At 37.9% G+C, this 18,252-nt stretch overlaps 1 protein-coding gene across 3 annotated transcripts in view; it reads right to left on the bottom strand.

Moving 5' to 3' along the window:
• The window catches only part of ubr3 (ubiquitin protein ligase E3 component n-recognin 3), a 248,653-nt gene that overhangs the window by 91,249 nt on the left and 139,152 nt on the right, over window positions 1-18,252 (bottom strand). For all 3 annotated transcript variants that reach the window (XM_059966618.1, XM_059966617.1, XM_059966619.1), the window contains one exon: window positions 205-354. In XM_059966618.1, the coding sequence (XP_059822601.1) occupies window positions 205-354 (150 nt within the window). The remainder of the gene's footprint in view (window positions 1-204; window positions 355-18,252) is intronic.

The following is an 18,252-nucleotide window of genomic DNA, read 5'->3' on the forward strand; positions in this document are numbered from 1 at the left end:
TTCGGGGATGAAAGCATTCCATGCAACATAGCTGACTTTCTTTTGAAATCATGTGCCATCATAACTTACATTCAGGAGCAGTTTGCCTCAAGTGTACAGCATATGCAGAGCCAAATCACAATGGAATATCTTCACATTTAACTTATTTAAATATATTAAATAAGAAACTACAAAATAAAATTTAAAACTTATGCAAATAGTTACCTGATGAAGCCTGCAATAGAACCACTAATCCAGTTGGTCTTTCCTCTGTCGAAGGGCCACTCTGTCCACAAATTACACAGTCATACACAGTTTCTGAATCCTGTTTTTCTGATGATCCTATGTCCATGGCAACGTCACTGTCAGGTGATTCTGTAAGAACAACCATTCACAAAAATTCAAATAAGGAAAACAAGAGCTATGATAAAGAGTTTTAAATGGTGCCCAGCAAGATGTATCATCACAATAAAAACATCACTTCTTCCATTTAAGTTCATGAAGAAAAGCTGCACTTTTTTTTGTCCTAAGTAAGAACTCTGACCAAAAATCATATTAAAGAGCAACTCAAATTCATTAATCAAAAAATAATGCAGATTTAGAATATATAAGTTAAAGAATACATTTAGCAGGTTTCTTCAATACTATTCATACAGTCAGTAAAATTTGCTCCCTTCTGTTGGATTGGGCTGTATAACCATTATTTTCCTTGTAGTTTAACTTTGTTATGCTTGTTTGTATTTTCTATATGAGACACCATAAGACACAGAAGCAGAATTATGCTATTCCAACGAGTCTGCTCTGCCATTTCATCAGGGCTGATCCTGGATCCCACTCAACCCCATACACCTGCCTTCTCACCATATACTTTGATGACCTGACTGACCAACTTCGGCCTTAAATATACCCACAGACTTGGCCTTCACAACAGTCTGTGGCAGAGCATTCCATAGATTCACTATACTCCAGCTAAAAAAAATTCCTGCTTACCTCTGTTCTAAAGGGTCACCCCTCAGTTTTGAGGTTGTGCCCTCTAGTTCTGGATACCCATACCATAGGAAACATCCTCTCACATCCACCCTATCTAATCCTTTCAACATTCAGTAGGTTTCAATGAGATTTCCGCCGCCCCCCCCCACCCCGCATTCTTCTAAATTCCAGCAAGTACAGGCCCAAAGCTGCCAAATGCTCCTCATATGTTCATGCTCCTTCATTCCTGGAATCATCCTCGTGGGCCTCCTCTGGACTCTCTAATGGCAACACATCCTTTCTGAGATATGGTTCCCAAAACTGTTGACAATACTCTTAAGTGCAACCTGACTAGTGTCTTATAAAGGCTCAGCATTATCTCCTTGATTTTATATTCTATTCCCTTTGAAATAAGTGTCTTCTTCACCACAAACTCAGCCTGTGAATTAACCTTCTGGGAGTCTTGCACAAGGACTCCTAAGTCCCTCTCCACCTCTGATGTTTGAACCTTCTCCCTATTTAGATAATAGCACCATTGCTTCTTTTACCAAAATGCATTATCATACATTTCCATCTGCCACTTTTTTGCCCATTGTTCCAATCTGTCTAAGTCCTGCTGCAATCGCATTGCTACCTCAGCACTACCTACCCCTCCCAGCTATCTTTGTATCATCTGCAAACTTTGCCACAAAGCCATGCATTCCATCATCACTGACAAACAATGTGAAAAGTAGCAGTCCCAATACTGTCCCCTGAGGAACACCATTAGTCACCAGCAGCCAACCAGAATAGGCCCCTGTTATTCCCACTTGCTGCTTCTTGCAAGTCAGCCATTCCACTATTCAGTATCTTTCCTATAACACCATAGGATTTTATCTTATGAGCAGCCTCATGTGTGGCCTTATCAAACGCCTTCTGAAAATCCAAGCAAAAGGCATCCACTGCCTCTCCTTTGTCCACCCTGCTTGTTACTTCCTCGAAGAACTCTAAAAGATTTCTCAGGCAAGATTTCTCTTAACAGAAATCATGCTGACTTTGACTCATTTTATCATTAGTCTCCAAGTACCTCAAAACCTCATCCTTAATAATAGATTCCAACACTTTCCCAAACATTGAGGTTAGGCTAACTAGCCTGTAATTTTCTTTCTCTTGCTTTCCTCCCTTCAGAAAGAGCGGAGTGACATTTGCAATCCTCCAGTCCTCTAGAACTATGCCAGAATTAATTGTTTCTTGAAAGATCATGACCAATGCATTCATTATCTTTACTGTAATCTCTCTCAGGACTCTGGGATGTAGTCCATCTGGCCCATGTGACTTATCTCCCTTACAAACTTTTGAGTTTGCCCAACACTTTTTCATTTGTAATAGCAATGGCACTCACTCCTGCTCCATGCTACTCACGGACCACTGGCACACTGCAAGTGCCTTCCACAGTGAAGACAGATGCCAAGTACCCATTGTTTGTCTGCCATTTTTTGTCCCCCAGTACTACCTCAACAGCATCATTTTCCAGTGGTCCAATATTATATAACTGAAAAAAACATTTGGTATCCTGCTTTATATTATTGACTAGTCTGCCCTCCTAGTTCATCTTTTCCCTTGTTATAACTTTTTAAGTTGCCTTTTGTTGGATTTTAAAAGCTTCTCAATCATCCAAATTCCCACTCACTTTTGCTACCTTATATGCTCTTTCCTTGGCTTAAATGGAATCTTTAACTTGTCAGCCATGGTTGCCTACCCCTGCCATTTGAGAACATTTTTCTCTGTGGGACATATCTATCCTGCGCCTTGTGAACTAATCCTAGAAACTTCATCTTTGCTCTGCCATCATCCCCCGCTAGTATCCTCCTCCAATTCACCTGGGAAAGCTCCTCTCTCATGCCTCTGTAATTCCCTTTATTCTACTGTGATACAGATACATGGGACTTATGCTTCTCCCTTTCAAATTGCAGTATGAATTCAATCATATTATGATCACTGTCCCCTAAGGGTTCCTTTACGTTAAGCTCCCTAATAAGATCTGTGTTATTACACAACACCCAATCTAAGATAGTGGTTGCAGTTGCCTCTGTATTTTTCTGGAAACTTCTTGGTTTCAATGGTCAGTGTCACATTAACTTGAATGTAGCTAGTTAACTGGTTAATGGTTATCTGTTGAAATTTTCAATGGAATATGTGGTCTCAGTAGCCGGATATAAGATGACCAGACCACGTTTGTTCATTCTCCTCTTAGTCTTTCACCAGACTTCTCTCTTCATTTCCTTTTTTCTTGTAATGCTTAATAAAATGACATATGCAACAAGTTTTAAACCTTATTCTTGACTTCTTAAAATCTGGGATCCCATACCTCATAACAATATTTTCCGTTAAAATACTTAGAATAATTAATTCAATAGACCAAGGATTCCCAACCATTTTTTATACCATTAACCGAGGGGGTCCATGGACCCCAGGTTGGGGACTCTACACTAGATTATCCTCATTTTTCAATGTTCAAATATTAAACTTCCCAACTTCACAGCTGGAATGCAAACACACTGTAGCTGCAAACACCAAGATGTTACTTGCGTTTGAGTTTGAAATATTTTCTAAAGCTAAGAATGTCAAGGCTGACATTCAAAATTATAGTTATAAGATAAATAATAATAAATATTTCCAATAATTTAAGTGTACAAACTTATAATGATCACATCAGTAACTGAAACAAAAGTATTTCCAAAAGCTTATTAGAACACTCTCCAGGTCATAATGGAATAGCAGGCACTCAGACTCATACAAAAGATAATTACATAGTTACTTTGAAATTAAATTGAAATTTTTCTTGGTTACATTTTAACAAGGGTATAATATTTATAAGGCTACAAGACAGAGGAACAGGATTAGGCTATTCGGCCCATTGAGTCTACAACACCACTCCATCATGGCTGATTTATCAAGAAAAAATAGTTTTTCAGACTGAAAGTACTGTTATCAAAGAAACTAATACGTATAATAAAGATGATACTCTGTTGGATGCGCAATCTAGAAAAGTAAAATGTGAGCAGCAGAATTGTCTGGGCTACCAAATCAGAGAGCATGGAGGCTGCTATTTCTAACTCACCTAGACAAGCAAAACAAAAAGAACATAACAATTGCTTACCAAATATATTTTCATACTAAAGTGAAAGTTCAGGTAATTTATAGATGCTAAAATTAGAGATAAAACCAGACAATGCAGGAAACCTACATATTAGGTCAAGGGTTCTCACCTTTTTTATGCCATGGACCAATACCATTACACCAGGGGTCTGCAGACCCCAGTAGGGGAACCCCTATATTAGAAGGAAACACCTCAGATCAATTATCTTTCATTACAACCATGATGAGGGCCACTGACCTGAAACATTACTGGTTTCTCTATCCACTCTTACTGTCTTACCTACCGACAATCTCCAACATAAACTTGGTATTGTTTATAATTTTATACTGGCTTTGAAATCAAAGACGTGAATTCAACAATACCGATCAGTCACATTAATCACTTTTTAAATAGAGGAAATGAGGCAAACAGATCAATGACCTAAATCCAGAGAGTACAATGAAACTCAGTGGCACTCACCTAGCTTACTCATGCATTTAAAAGAAACTGATGGCTTAACAAAATGCTACTACTAGGCACAAACTACAACTGACATCTTTCATTTTAAATCAGTCCTGTGTGAAACAAAAATTGGGAATATGCAGAAGTAGGACTAAACATAGCTGCCAGGGACAGTAAACCCCGGCTGACTCATTTCTAATTCTCTATATGTGATGTCTGTTAACACATATTAATTCATTAGTCTTTGATAATGCTGAAAGAAATTGGTTAAAAGGACTACTTCTATGTAAAAAAATCAAACGTCTTCACTTTCAGTAAGATGACTATTCTCCACCAACACAGCTTTTAAAATTGACTAATTAAAGCAGAATTTCACACGGTTAAAGGGGCTTATTTTTAAATAATGTTGCTCAAAACACCTAAATATTTAAACTTCCAAATAAGCTAAATTTCACGCCAAAGCTGCATGAGTCATATGATGATTGCTATTTCCAACTTATTTCAAATGTGAAATCAATTGCATCTGCACCAGTGATATGCAACTTAGCCAAGGTTACCATCTATGTCAAATTAAAATCAAATTGATGATTTATGATGAGCAGAAATCTATGTTATTCAAAAATCAGAAAAATATCTAGATGTTAATCCAATTAAATATTAGAAAAGTGATCAGTAATTTATTATTTTACAGCAGCAAGGAATTTGTGAAGGTAAATTGTACAAAATGCACATCTAGGTCACTATCAATCTAATTTGGCCTCAATAAATTTTCTACAGCTATCAGAGTAGAAAGTAAAATTATCAGAAGATAAATTTCTGAAGTATAGTAAACCCAGGTACCTGAAACCACTTTAATTTTTCTGTCAGAGTTCACACACATTTTTTATTTCATAAAATGCATAAATGGTTCAATCTCTCCCTGGACCGAAATTTGGAAGAGGTTCTTACTGACCTGATCCCTAAGGAATAGGGGCATTTAAACAGCAGCATGGCAAAATGATCACTGAACAGATGTCCCACAGCCTTTAGAAAAATAAAACACCATGGAGAAATTGTTAAAGCTTATAGAGCTCCACGTCCTAGGATGACTAAAGGACTAAATCCTTTTCAAAAGAATTTAGTTAAAATTATCTTAAATTGGGATAAGAATTATTGAAGTTCCAGTTACTTAATCAAAACCTAAATAATATTTAGTCCTCCTCATTGTCCTTACACAGAGTACTGTAAGCCCTATCTTCATACAAGGACAGCCTCCATCTTGTTCTGTGGCATTACAGTTGTACCAAATAGGATAGACTCAGAACAAACCTGACAGTACTGGGTACTGCAGACACAATCTGCAGTCTCATGGCCCATCACATCCTTTACTATTACAAACAAGCCGGAGAATCAAAAGTGGTTCAGTGAGGAGTACAGACAGCATGCCTGGAGCAGGTACAGGTATTTCTAATAATGGGGATCTATGAGTAATGTTGAAACACAAAAATATATGCACACTATACAGCAAAAGCAACTAACTGCAATCAGACCTGAGCAATCTCACCACCAATATAAAAGCTCTGCTGTCCTGCCACATCTTGTCAAGAATGGCACTAGACAATTAAACAGCTGACAGTAGAAGATTCCAAGAATATTCCCATCCTCAATAATGGCTGGGGACAGCATTTAAGTGCTAAAGACAAGAAGACAGCATTCAAGTGCTAAAAACACTGGCATTAGTAACTATATTTAGCAAGATACACAAAATAGTTAATTCAACTCTGCTCTCTCCCAAGATTCTCAACAGGTCAGTTTTCAGTTTTCATTTAGTGCAGGTGACATACAAAATGACTGAGAACAAGAGCTGAGAGACCAGGCAATATCTCAGCTGCAGTACTGAAGATCTACACTACAGAGCTAATCATATCTCCTGCCAAGCTTTTCCAGTGCAGCATAACAAAAAACATTCATCCGATGATGTGGAATGCTTTGTTCATGAAAGTAAATAAAAGATCCAAACCAGCTAAATACAAGCCAAGCAGTCTATTCTCAATTATGAGAGAAGTGATGGAAAGCATCATTTACATTCGTTTTAATGCAGGGGCTCTTAACCTGGGGTCAACGAACCCCTTAGCTAATGGCAGGGGTCCATGCATGAAAAGGTTGGGAACCCCTGGTATTAAGTATCAATATACTGGTCACCAGCACCCAGCTTGGATTTCACCAACACTACTCATTTAATTACAAACATGGATACAACATACAGCGTAATTAATGACTGTGAAGCCCACAAATGACAATTTTTTTAGATGGTGCTGTCCATGGAAGTTCCATTGTGGTAGCCAGGAAAGGAGCGTTACAATTTCACTTATTATAAATTTCAAATAAACATGCAATGAACTCCTTCACATTAAAGGGAATATAATTCAGAACTACTGAACTACTTTTGGATTCTGATTAACAATTATCAACTTAAACTCATTAAAGCAGGCAAACACCAAAGTTCCTGGCTGATAACATACCACATCTTTCACAATATGCAAGGCTGTTCTGGGGCTTAGTGCATTTCATAAAGTACTTCAATAACTATAATGTCACATCAGAAACAGACTCTACTTAAAGAAAACCTGAACTCATTCCTCCACAGAAGCTTATGTACCTGCAAAAGTTTTAACCCAATTCTTTACAATAGTGATCCAGCTAGTCCTACTCACGCTTTCCAATACCCATTCAACTTACCCTTTCAGATATTTATATTTATCCAGTTCCCTTTGGAACACTACAATTGAATCTTCCTCCACATTTGCCTGACAATGCATTTCCTTCCAACCACTTGCTGTGTAATAAAGATTTTCCTAGTGCCTCTTTTGCCATTCACCTCATCCTAAATTTCTTTTCTTGACCCTTCCACCTTTGACTGTTTCTATCCTTCACAACTATAAGTTTCACTGTTCAATCAAGGCACATCCTCTGTTCCAAGGAGAACAACCCTAATTTCACATGGTCATTCTAATACAGGGGTGGGCAAACTTTTTGACTTGTGGGCCACAAAGGGTTCTAAAATTTAACAGGGGGGCCGGACCAGGAGCAGATGGACGGAGTGTTTTGGTAATACACCTCATAAGAGAAAATAAACTATCATGGGATATGTAGAAAACATGTGCTTTAATTTCAATTGAAAATGAACAAATGCATTACAACAAAATATCTGTCTTTGAAGTCCCATAGTATTTAGCTATTTATTGAAATGACTTTTAAAACACTGAAAATTAAATGAATAAAATACAGCTTTTTTTAATAGTAACAGTTATTATTTTAAAGCACTGAAAATTCTGTTATCCTTCAAGATATTACCATCATCACTCTCCTCCTGACTGTCTTTATTTCAAAAACGGTAGGAGATGCAGGTCTACTTGTCCTGCTCCTTCTTATTCAATTGTCCCCTGTGCCAAAACTCAACGACGACCAGCACAAAGACAGAACACCAGTATGCAGAGTGCGTTATTTGATCTGGAGCGCATTTTTTATTTTGAGAACGTACGTGCACCTGCGCACTACTCATGTCCATCACTTAACAGAAATGACATGTAACATGTAAGGCTTATTGAAAAAAATATTTTCAAATGCATTTTTTACATAAAACAACAAAGAAACTTATTTTTAATTTCAGTGGGAACAGTGTTGTTGGTCTCCCTTTTTAGCCAGCGCATCAAAGTCTGGATTTAGTTTTCTTGTGGCGATTCTCAGGATGGATCTGAGGTGTTGGTCAGTTAACTTGGATCTGTGGCTGGCTTTGTTGATGTTCATGAAGCTGAACGCCTGTTCACACAAATAGGTCGTGCCGAACAAAGAGTAAAGCACAAATGTGGAGTAATACGCTGCACCTCAACAAAGGTCAATGTGTAGCGGTGTGCTACATGCAGCGCTAAAATTACGACATGGAGTCAGTAACTGCAGTCGAAGAAAAAAAACTTTATTCGAAATCCCCAGCCTCACTTTTAAGCCTCCCTCAACCTGCCCCCCGTGGCGCAGAGACTCCAAAGCTCTGGGCTCGCAAATCCCCGCAGGCTATCTCCCTTAGCCGGAATGCTGGCTAATTGTGAGCTGATTCGGATGTGCCAGGAAATGGGTCGCCACAAATGTATATAGAGTGCGTCATCTATTGGGAAAACGCCAGAATTGCGGGGAAAAAGCGTTAACAAGGTTTATTAATATAATTTCATCAAGTTCTGCAGGCCGGATCAAAAAGCTTAACGGGCCGCATATGGCCCGCGGGCCGTAGTTTGCCCATGCCTGTTCTAATAACTAAAGTCCTTCACCTGTGGAATCATTTTGTTAAACTTCCTCAGCAGCCTCTTCACATCTTTTCTGAATGGGGGCACTCAGAAATAGATGTAATAAAAACATCAGTTGTGCCAAAACCAGTGTTTTATAAATAGCTCATCATAACATCCTTCTACTTGTACTTCATGCCTCCAATTTAAGATGCAAATACCTATGGGCTTTTTTAAGCACCTTCTCAACTGTCCCTGCCAGCATCAAATAAATAAATACATCCATGGTTCTTCTTTTAGAAATTCTAACACTTTTAGAATAGTCTCCCTATATTTTGTCTCCTCGTTTTCTTCCCACCAAAATGCAACACGTCCATACTTCTCAGTTTTAAATGCCATTTATGATGAATCAACCCTTTCCAACAGTTTATTTATATCATTTGATCTACAAGCAAACCCTCACAGTTCCCTGCCCCTTCAAGTCCTGCATTACTACAAATGACAGTTAATTCTTTCCTCCATTATTTCTAGAACATTCCCTGTCATTAAGGTTAGATTGACTGGTCTGTAATTACTGGGTTATTCCTATACCCTATTCCTTGAGCAAGTGTGTATCATTTGCAATCTTGTAGCTCTCAATTACTAACTTCAAAATGAATGACTGAATGGAATGATCAAATCAAATCAATGATTAAAAATAGTTCCTGAAGAAAAACAGTAACTAATTTAATTTTTGATTAATTTGGGATTTGAAAAGCTCTTTGAAAGTACATGGAAAATTGAAACAATTATCAGCTTATAAGAGAAACTCCACTTTTTAAACCACTGGTCAAAAATAATGTGCACTCAAAAGAGAAAACTATTGCTATTTAGGCATTGGTTAATAAGGGAGAGTTTATATCACCCAAACACCAGCTTTAGCATTCTTATTCTGTGTTAATTATAATGTCTGGATGATTTTGATGTACAAAATCACCTAGTGTGTAAGCTACAGTTAGGAAAAGTACTATATGTGTAAGTAATTGTGCAATAAACAATCCTGCAGTATTTCTTGGTACATAGGGCTAAAGAATTTCAGAAGGTTAGTATCATGTGGTGGCTATTCAAGGAGATGTAGATAAGAAGAGTGAACTCAAGAATGTTAACTGTTTCACACCCTCAAGAATTGGGAGATAAAGGTGAAGGAAAAACTCTACTGATGTCTTGATGATGAGGTCTAGTAAAAGACACAGATCTTCTCTCCTGATCTACATAGAGGGTATTTGGAATAACATCTGCTAAAATCAGCTTTGTACTGGCAATATCTGTATATGGGCACATCACCATCTGTCCTTGTGTCAAATATTTTTAAAAATCATTGTATTCTGTTGATCTGAGTCTCATCAGAAACTCTCCCTTGCATGCTCTTAATAATTTGACAAAGACTTGCTATGTCTGTGCCTCTGAACCAAGAGCAGTGAATCATCCGCACAATATACACCTTTAAAAAGTTTGATCCTTAAGTGTTGGAGTATTCAAATGGACTAAACACCTTACATGAGGGTGGAACTACTTTTTCCAGACAAGTAGAGCAATCCAATTTTCAATGTTTCCAACTGACTTCCTCTCAAGGTAGATTCTAAATAGATCAGACATGCTACACGGCCCTATTGGCAGCAATAGGTTTCAGTACAACAGCCACAGTGACAAAAACTGAAAGTGACACTTAAATCCTATACATTTACAAAATAATTTGAAGTAAGCCAAACACTTGCATTATTCTAATCCACATGTCAGTTCTCTTCTCTGTGGAGTAGAAATTAATGGTGTTATATACATAATAGGATGCCAATGCATAATGCAAAATGCAATTTCTAAAATTCATGCAGAGATAACATTGATTCATATCAGACTCCCAACCACTAACTTTTCCATTTGGTGAGGTAGTTTCAAAGTCTGCAGCTTCTTGTAAAGTTCAGAACATTGTTATTCAATAAGAAAAATCATGACACCAAAACCAAAATCTGCAGAACACCACTGTTTGTTTTCCTCTGTTAAATTCACCACAACTGATCCTGAAGCAGAAATATCAGAAATGGCAAAATGAGTTACTTAACAACAATACTAAAAAAGTGTTAATAAACACATTTTGACACTCATATGATGGGTTTCTAATACTTCATAGCAACATAATCCCAACTTGGAAATGCCAAGCAGCTACTCATTTAATAAGCTCATTAAGACTCAACAGCCATGCAAGTGACAGTATACCCCAGAAAATGATTAAACTGAACAAGTAAAGAGTGGTTGTTTTAAGATGTATTCAGCAAGACAACCTCTTTTACTTCAACTCTAATATCAATACCAAGACACAAGAACTACCCATATTTAATGAGAGGTGCACAGCAGTTTGTCAGATGGTGTCAAATCATTTACCGCTTGCTTTGAAACAAAAGCAGCATGCAACAGAAGGACATAATCAATCTCATAAGCCAAATGGTCACCATGGCTCTGCAATAGAACAACATCTGAACAATTAGCAGAAACAAAATTCCAATGTGTCAGTATTTCAGTGGAATAAAGGAAATTACAATGGCATGAGAGGGGAACTGGCCAAGGTTGACTGTAAAGGCCACTAGCAGGAAAGACAGGAGAGGCAATGGCTGGAGGTTCTGTGAAAAATGAAGTAAGTGCAAAACAGATATATTCCAAATAAGAAGAAATTTTTGAGTGGAAGAAGAACACTACCATGACTGACAAGTGAAGTCAGAACCAAAGTAAAAGCAAACGAGGGGACATACAAGGAAGCCAGAGCTAGTGGGAAGATAGAGGATTGGGAAGCTTTTAGAAACTTACAGAAGGAAACTAAGAAGGTCATTAGGAAGGAAAAGATGAATTGTGAAAGGAAGCTGGTGACTAATATCAAAGAAGATAGTAAAATCTTCTTTCAGTGTATAAAGGGTAAAAAAAAGTTGAGGGTAGATATAGGACCAATAGAAAATGATGCTGGAGATAGTGTAATGAGAGACGCAGAGATGGCAGAGAAACTGAATGCGTATTTTGCATCAGTCTTCACAGTGGAAGACATATGCAGTATAATGGACATTTAAGAGTGTCAGGGAAGTGAAGTATATGCAATGAAATTTACAACTAAGAAGGTGTTTGGGAAGCTTAACGGTCTGAGGGTGGATAAATCTTCTAGACCTGATGGAAAATGCACCCATGAGTTCTGAAGGAAGTAGCTGGAGAGATTGCCGAGGCATTAACAATGATCGTTCAAGAATCGATAGATCTTGGCATTGAACCAGATGACTGGAGAATTGCTAATGTTACTCGGCTATTTTAGAAGAGTGGGAGGCAGCAGAAAAGAAACTATACACCTGTTAGCCTGATATCAGTGGTTGGGAAGTTGCTGGAATCAATTGTTAGGGATGAGATTACAGAATACATGCAGGCACATGACAAGATAGGACAAAGCCAGCATTGTTTCCTGAAAGGAAAAACTTGCCTGACTAACCTACTGTAATTTTTTGAGGAAATTACAAGCAGGCTAGACAAAGGAGATGTGGTGTACTTGGATTTTCAGAAGGCCTTTGACAAGATGCTGCACATGAGGCTGCTTAGCAAGATAAGAACTCATGGAATTACAGGGGAGTTACTAGCATGCGTGGAACTTGGCTGGTCGGCAGAAAACAGAGAGTGGGAATAAAAGGATCCTATTCTGGCTGGCTGCCAGTTACCAGTGGAGTTCCACAGGAGTCTGTGTTGGGACCGCTGCTTTTTACAATGTATCTCAATGTCTTGGACTATGGGATTAATGGATTTGTGGCTAAATTTGCCGATGATACAAAGAGAGGTGGAGGAGCGGGTAGTGTTGAGGAAACAGAGAGCCTGCAGAGAGACTTATGGATAGTTTAGGGGAATGGGCAAAGAAGTGGCAAATGAAATACAATGTTGGAAAGTGTATGGTCATGCACTTTGGTGGAAGAAATAAACGTATAAACTATTATTTAGATGGGGGGAGAATTCAAAATGCAGAGATGCAAATTGACTTGGGAGTCTTTGTGCAGGATACCCTAAAAGTTAACCTCCAGATTGAGTCGGTGGTGAAGAAGGCAATTGCAATGTTGCCATTCATTTCTAGAGGTTTAGAATATAAGAGCAGGGATATGATGTTGAGGCTCTATAAGGCATTTGTGAGACCACGCTTGGAGTATTGTGTGCAGTTTTGGACTCCTTAGTTTAGAAAGGATATACTGACATTGGAGAATGTTCAAAGAAGATTCATGAGAATGATTCCAGGAATGAAAGGGTTCCTGTTTGAGGAACATCTAGCTGCTCTTGGGCTGTGTTCCCTGGAGTTCAGGAGAATGAGGAGGGATCTCAGAGAAAAATTCCAAATGTTAAAAGGCCTGAACAGATTAGATATGGCAAAGTTATTTCTCATGGAAGGAGAGTCTAGGACAAGAAAGCATGACTTCAGGATTGAAGGACATCCATTTAGAACAGAGATACAGAGAAATTACTTTAGTCAGAGGGTGGTAAATCTGTGGAATTTGTTACCACGAGTGGCTGTGGAGGCCAAGTCATTGGGTGCATTTAAGCAGAGATAGATAGGTTCTTGATTAGTCAGGGCAACAAAGGGTACGGGGAGAAGGTAGGGGAGTGGGGATGACTGGAAGAATTGGATCAGCCCATGATTGAATGGCAGAGCAGACTCCATGGGCCAAATGGCCTATCTCAGCTCCTAGATCTTATGGTCTTATAGGTAACAGGAAGAGCACCCTCTTTGAAAACCCTTTCCTCAATGACTGCAGAGCACAGGATACTAATGCTAAAGAGAAAGTTAAAACATTCTGAGAAGTCAACAGTGTTTTTGGTAGAATCTTAGATGGTGACAAGAAGGGATACAGAACCAAAACAGATAGACTGGTCAAATGGTGTCACCACAACAACCTTGCACTCAGTGTCAGAAAGACCAAGGAACTGATTGTGGACTTTAGAAGGGGAAGTCGGGGGAACACACATCTATCTCACTAAGGAGTCAGTGGAGGAAAGCATGAACAATTTCAAGATTCTGGATGTTAACAACTCAGAGGATTGATCCTAAGCCCACCATACTCATGCAGTCATGACAAAGGCATGCCAGCGGCTATACCTCATTAGGAGCTTGAATATATTTGGTATATCAACAAAAGGCTCTAGCAAATTTCTGCAGATGTACAGTGAAGAACATTCCAACTGGTTACATCACTGTCTGGTTTGGAGACGCCAATGCATAGGATCATAAGAGTCCTCAGAGAGGTATGGGTTCAGCCAACCCCATCACAGGCACAAGCCTCTCCACTATTGAGGATATCTTCAAAAGGTGGTGCTTCAAGAAGGCATTATCCATCATTAAGGACATACGCCATCTGGGACATCCCCTCTTTAGTACCATAAGGGAGGTGGTACAGGAGCTTGAAAACCCATAAATCGCGTTTTAGGAACAGCTTCTTCTCCTCTGCCATCAATTTTCTGAACAGTCCATGAACATCACTTTGCTATTCCTCTTTTGCACTATTGTTTTATATTATAACTTAAAGTAATTTATGTCCACACCATACTGCTGCCACAAAACAACAAATTTCACAACTAATGTCAATGACAATTAACCTGATTCAGAATCTGAACCATGTTCAGCCAATACATATCCAAAGAGATGTTGCATATCAGATTCCAGCTTGGATCCTTGCTATCAGCGATGTCACTCCCCAGCTAACTTAATCTGCAGCAATTGATAAACAAACAGCTGAAGGCTATGGATACAACAAAAGCTATAAGGCCAGACAACATCTCAGCTCCAGAACAAGACGCAACTCTAATCACACTGCTTCTTTGCAATTACAATACTGGCATCTATGCGATAAGATAGAAAACTGGCCCGATACATCCCACTACAAAAGGCAAGTCAGATTTTCCTGATTTCCACATTATCAGTCTACTTTCAGTCAGCAGCAAACTGATGGAAGCCATCATCAACAATGCTTTCAAACAGCCCTGAATTACCAATGATCTACTCACCGTTACCCAAATTGGATTCTGCCAAATTTGAACCAGAGTTGAATTCTACAGGTGAGTTGAGAATAACTGTCCTTGACACTAAAGCAGCATTTGACCAGGTGGGATATCAAGACATCTTGGTAAAAATGAAGTCAATTAGCATCAAAAGGTAAATATTCCAAGAGCCAGAATCATAGCTCACACAAAGAATAGATTATTGATATCAGAGGCCAATCGTCCCTACCCCAGGATATCGTAGTCTAAATTGCTCGGTTGTGTCCTATATTCTGGGAAAGACCAGAAACTCAATGCACTACAAGAGCACGCTAGATTCAGGAACTACTTCCACAATAGCATTATGGGAGCATCTTCACTAAAATGAATGCAGCAGTTTAAGAAGCTAGTTCACTGTTAGCATCTCAAGGCTCATTAGGAATGCCAGCCTTACTGGTAACAAAATGAATTATCAAAAAAATAATTTTCCTTAAATTTATGCTGTTTTATTACAATATTTTAATACAATATTAACATATTGCATTACAAAATTAGTTTGTATTGTTTTGCTCTTATTCTATAGCATATTATAGTTGCTAAGATATCTGAAAATGGACCAGGGTACCTAAATATTATTTGGCAATATTGAAGTAAACATTTTAGAAAAGTAGTATCGCTTCAAACTGTTATCATTGTAAACCTTTAAGCATAAAAAGAAATTTCTTATGAAGGAATATTGCAATTCAAGATTGGCACAAACCTGCAACATAATTTTTACTATAAAGGCACCACTGAAAATAAACTTTAAATGAGAAAAATGGTTTCAAATGAATGACAAGATAGCAGTGTTTATTTTGAAATGAAGGTCAAAGAGCAATAATGAAATTGCCACAGTACAGGCAATATATGATAGCTATTACTAAAGCAAAATACCATTGCTTCAGGCTAGAGAAAAATGTATTTTGACTATGCCAATAATACATGCAATGTAACAAAATATTCACTGATAGATACAAAATAATGTCACAGAAGCAAGCTCATTTCAAAATTAGTCATTTGTACTTAACAATTGTCACTGAAGCTACAAATGTCGTGCAAAATTAAAAAGAATTAATTCATTTCCCCATCCCCTCATTCCTGCCCTCTAACCCCAAGGGTTTAATTTTAATTCCAACTGCCTAGTGGTAAATGAGCACATCAGCTGTTAAACACAAACATGTTTCTTATCTATTCAGATCAATTCCTGACTTTGGTAAGTATGCAGAGTTTGAGAGGTAGGTTAGAGAGAGCTTTTTTAAAATTAGTACAAATTAAACACAATACTGAAGTACCTAAAGCAATCTTAATGAAAAATTATTGTGGCTAATTTTTTTTTTTTAAATGGCAAAATATTACCTTTCCGTCTAAAATACTTTTTTGGGAGGTTATGTATTTGTTTTGTATTACTGTATTGATGTAAATTATATTAACTACCATTTACTTCATGAGCCAATAAATTAATTTATTCTTAACCTTCTAGATGATCTGTGATTCACAGAAATTAAAATCTTATGAGCTTCCTTAGATGCACACCAATCCAAGTCACCCCACAATTCTAAGAACTCAATGGAATCACTGAAATTTCCTTCTGTATTTAAAGGATAGCACCATACATCCATTGCTCCTAATGCTCATCCTTCATGCAAAAGGTCTCCTAAACCAATATCTATCAGGATACCTTACACTTACCAACCCATGTATAACCCCCTCATACTTTTCACAAATTCACACACAAAACTGTGCAAGTTCATGTGATCTATTATGTATTAACTCTACACTCAATGTCACTCTCAAAATCAATCCTGACAATGGATACAAATATTTAAATATTTAAACAGGGTCTGATTAGTGGCCAGTAGTTTTTTTAAAAAAAATTTATTTCTGGGACCTGGGTATTGTTGGCAAGACCAGTATTCATTGAACATCCCTAATTATCCTCAAGAAGAACTATGGCAAATAACAGTTACTGGAACATCACTTACTGGATCATCACTTTCCATTCCATTTTGAAGCAATCACGTCAAGGCTTACTGCAGCAAAAAAACCAGAGATGAAGTGGGACCAAACTGTACAAGCCATATAAAGTTTGTCTACAGAGTTAACAGATCTTGGAGATGATGCAGTTAACATCGGTTTGGACTTCATACTACAGCAACTTGACTCCCTGGTACACATCAGGATTTCTTTTGTTGATATCAGTCAGCCTTCAATACCATCGTCCCTGAGCTTCTACAAGAGAAACTTCCCAAACTGAATCCATCAGGCCCCATTTGCAGGTGGATCACAAACTTCCTCTCTGACAGCAGGCAGTATGTGAGACTAGGCAAGGACGTCTCCGCATCTCACTCAGTCAGTGCTGGTGCGCCACAGTGGTGTGTTCTCTCCACTCATCTTATTTTCTCTATACACCAATGACTACTTTAAAATGACAAAGTTGGTGGATGACACCACTTAGATGGTTTTTTTTCCACTGAGTTGCAGAAGAAGTGAAGACATTGGAATGCAAATGATATTTTTTTCGCTATACTTAATGTGAAGATCAAGTAGGATTCCACAGCATCATGCTGGCACATCAACTTACTGGACAGCCAGATCTGGTTTAGGATTGGAATCCACAATCACTAGAGTGAACATTCCCAAACCACCTTGAAAACTTTGAAAGGAGGTAAGGCACCATCTCCAGTCAGTCACTGCTGAGATCTCACTATGATAAACCAGTCTCCAGAACCAGATTGGCAGAGCTCAAGGACAACTGGACAAAAACAGCTAAGTTTTATGTCAATTAGTTGCCTGTAGCAGTTAGGACATTGATTAAGAAATTCTGCTTTGGACACATTATTTGTTCTCAAGTACAAAATACTTTTGTTTGCTCAAGTTGATCACAAATTAATTTGCAAATCACCAAATGTGGCACCTCCCATGAAGTAGTGCAATTCACTAACATGCTGAATCAACACAAAATTACTTCTGTAAAAAACATGACTTCATTGTAAGAATACTATTGTCACTTTATCACTTTAACATACCAGATATTTAGTCATGCTCAAAAATACGAACTTTAGCATCAGGTTACACACTGAGTAGGCAGACTTTTAAAGTTGAAAAATATTTTTGAAAATACTATAGTGATTTTTGTTAGTTTCTTAGTAAATTAGAAAAGAATTAAATACTCATAAAATGCTACATATATTAACTTTTAACATTTAGTATGGGGAAAAAAACTAAAATTTTAAAAACTGCAACAGTGAACAAACCAACAATTAGGAATTTCCCATGGTTAATATTTCGATTTTGATCTGTGGCCACATTACAGAAACAAAATGGCATCCAATCTTTTGCCAACAGAATTTTTACTACAGTAGATTCTGGTTAATCGGGGTTCATCAGGACCAGTATATTTTGCCTCACTTAAGCAGC

Source organism: Hypanus sabinus, chromosome 4 (assembly GCF_030144855.1).
Source record: "Hypanus sabinus isolate sHypSab1 chromosome 4, sHypSab1.hap1, whole genome shotgun sequence".
Lineage (NCBI taxonomy): Eukaryota > Metazoa > Chordata > Chondrichthyes > Myliobatiformes > Dasyatidae > Hypanus > Hypanus sabinus.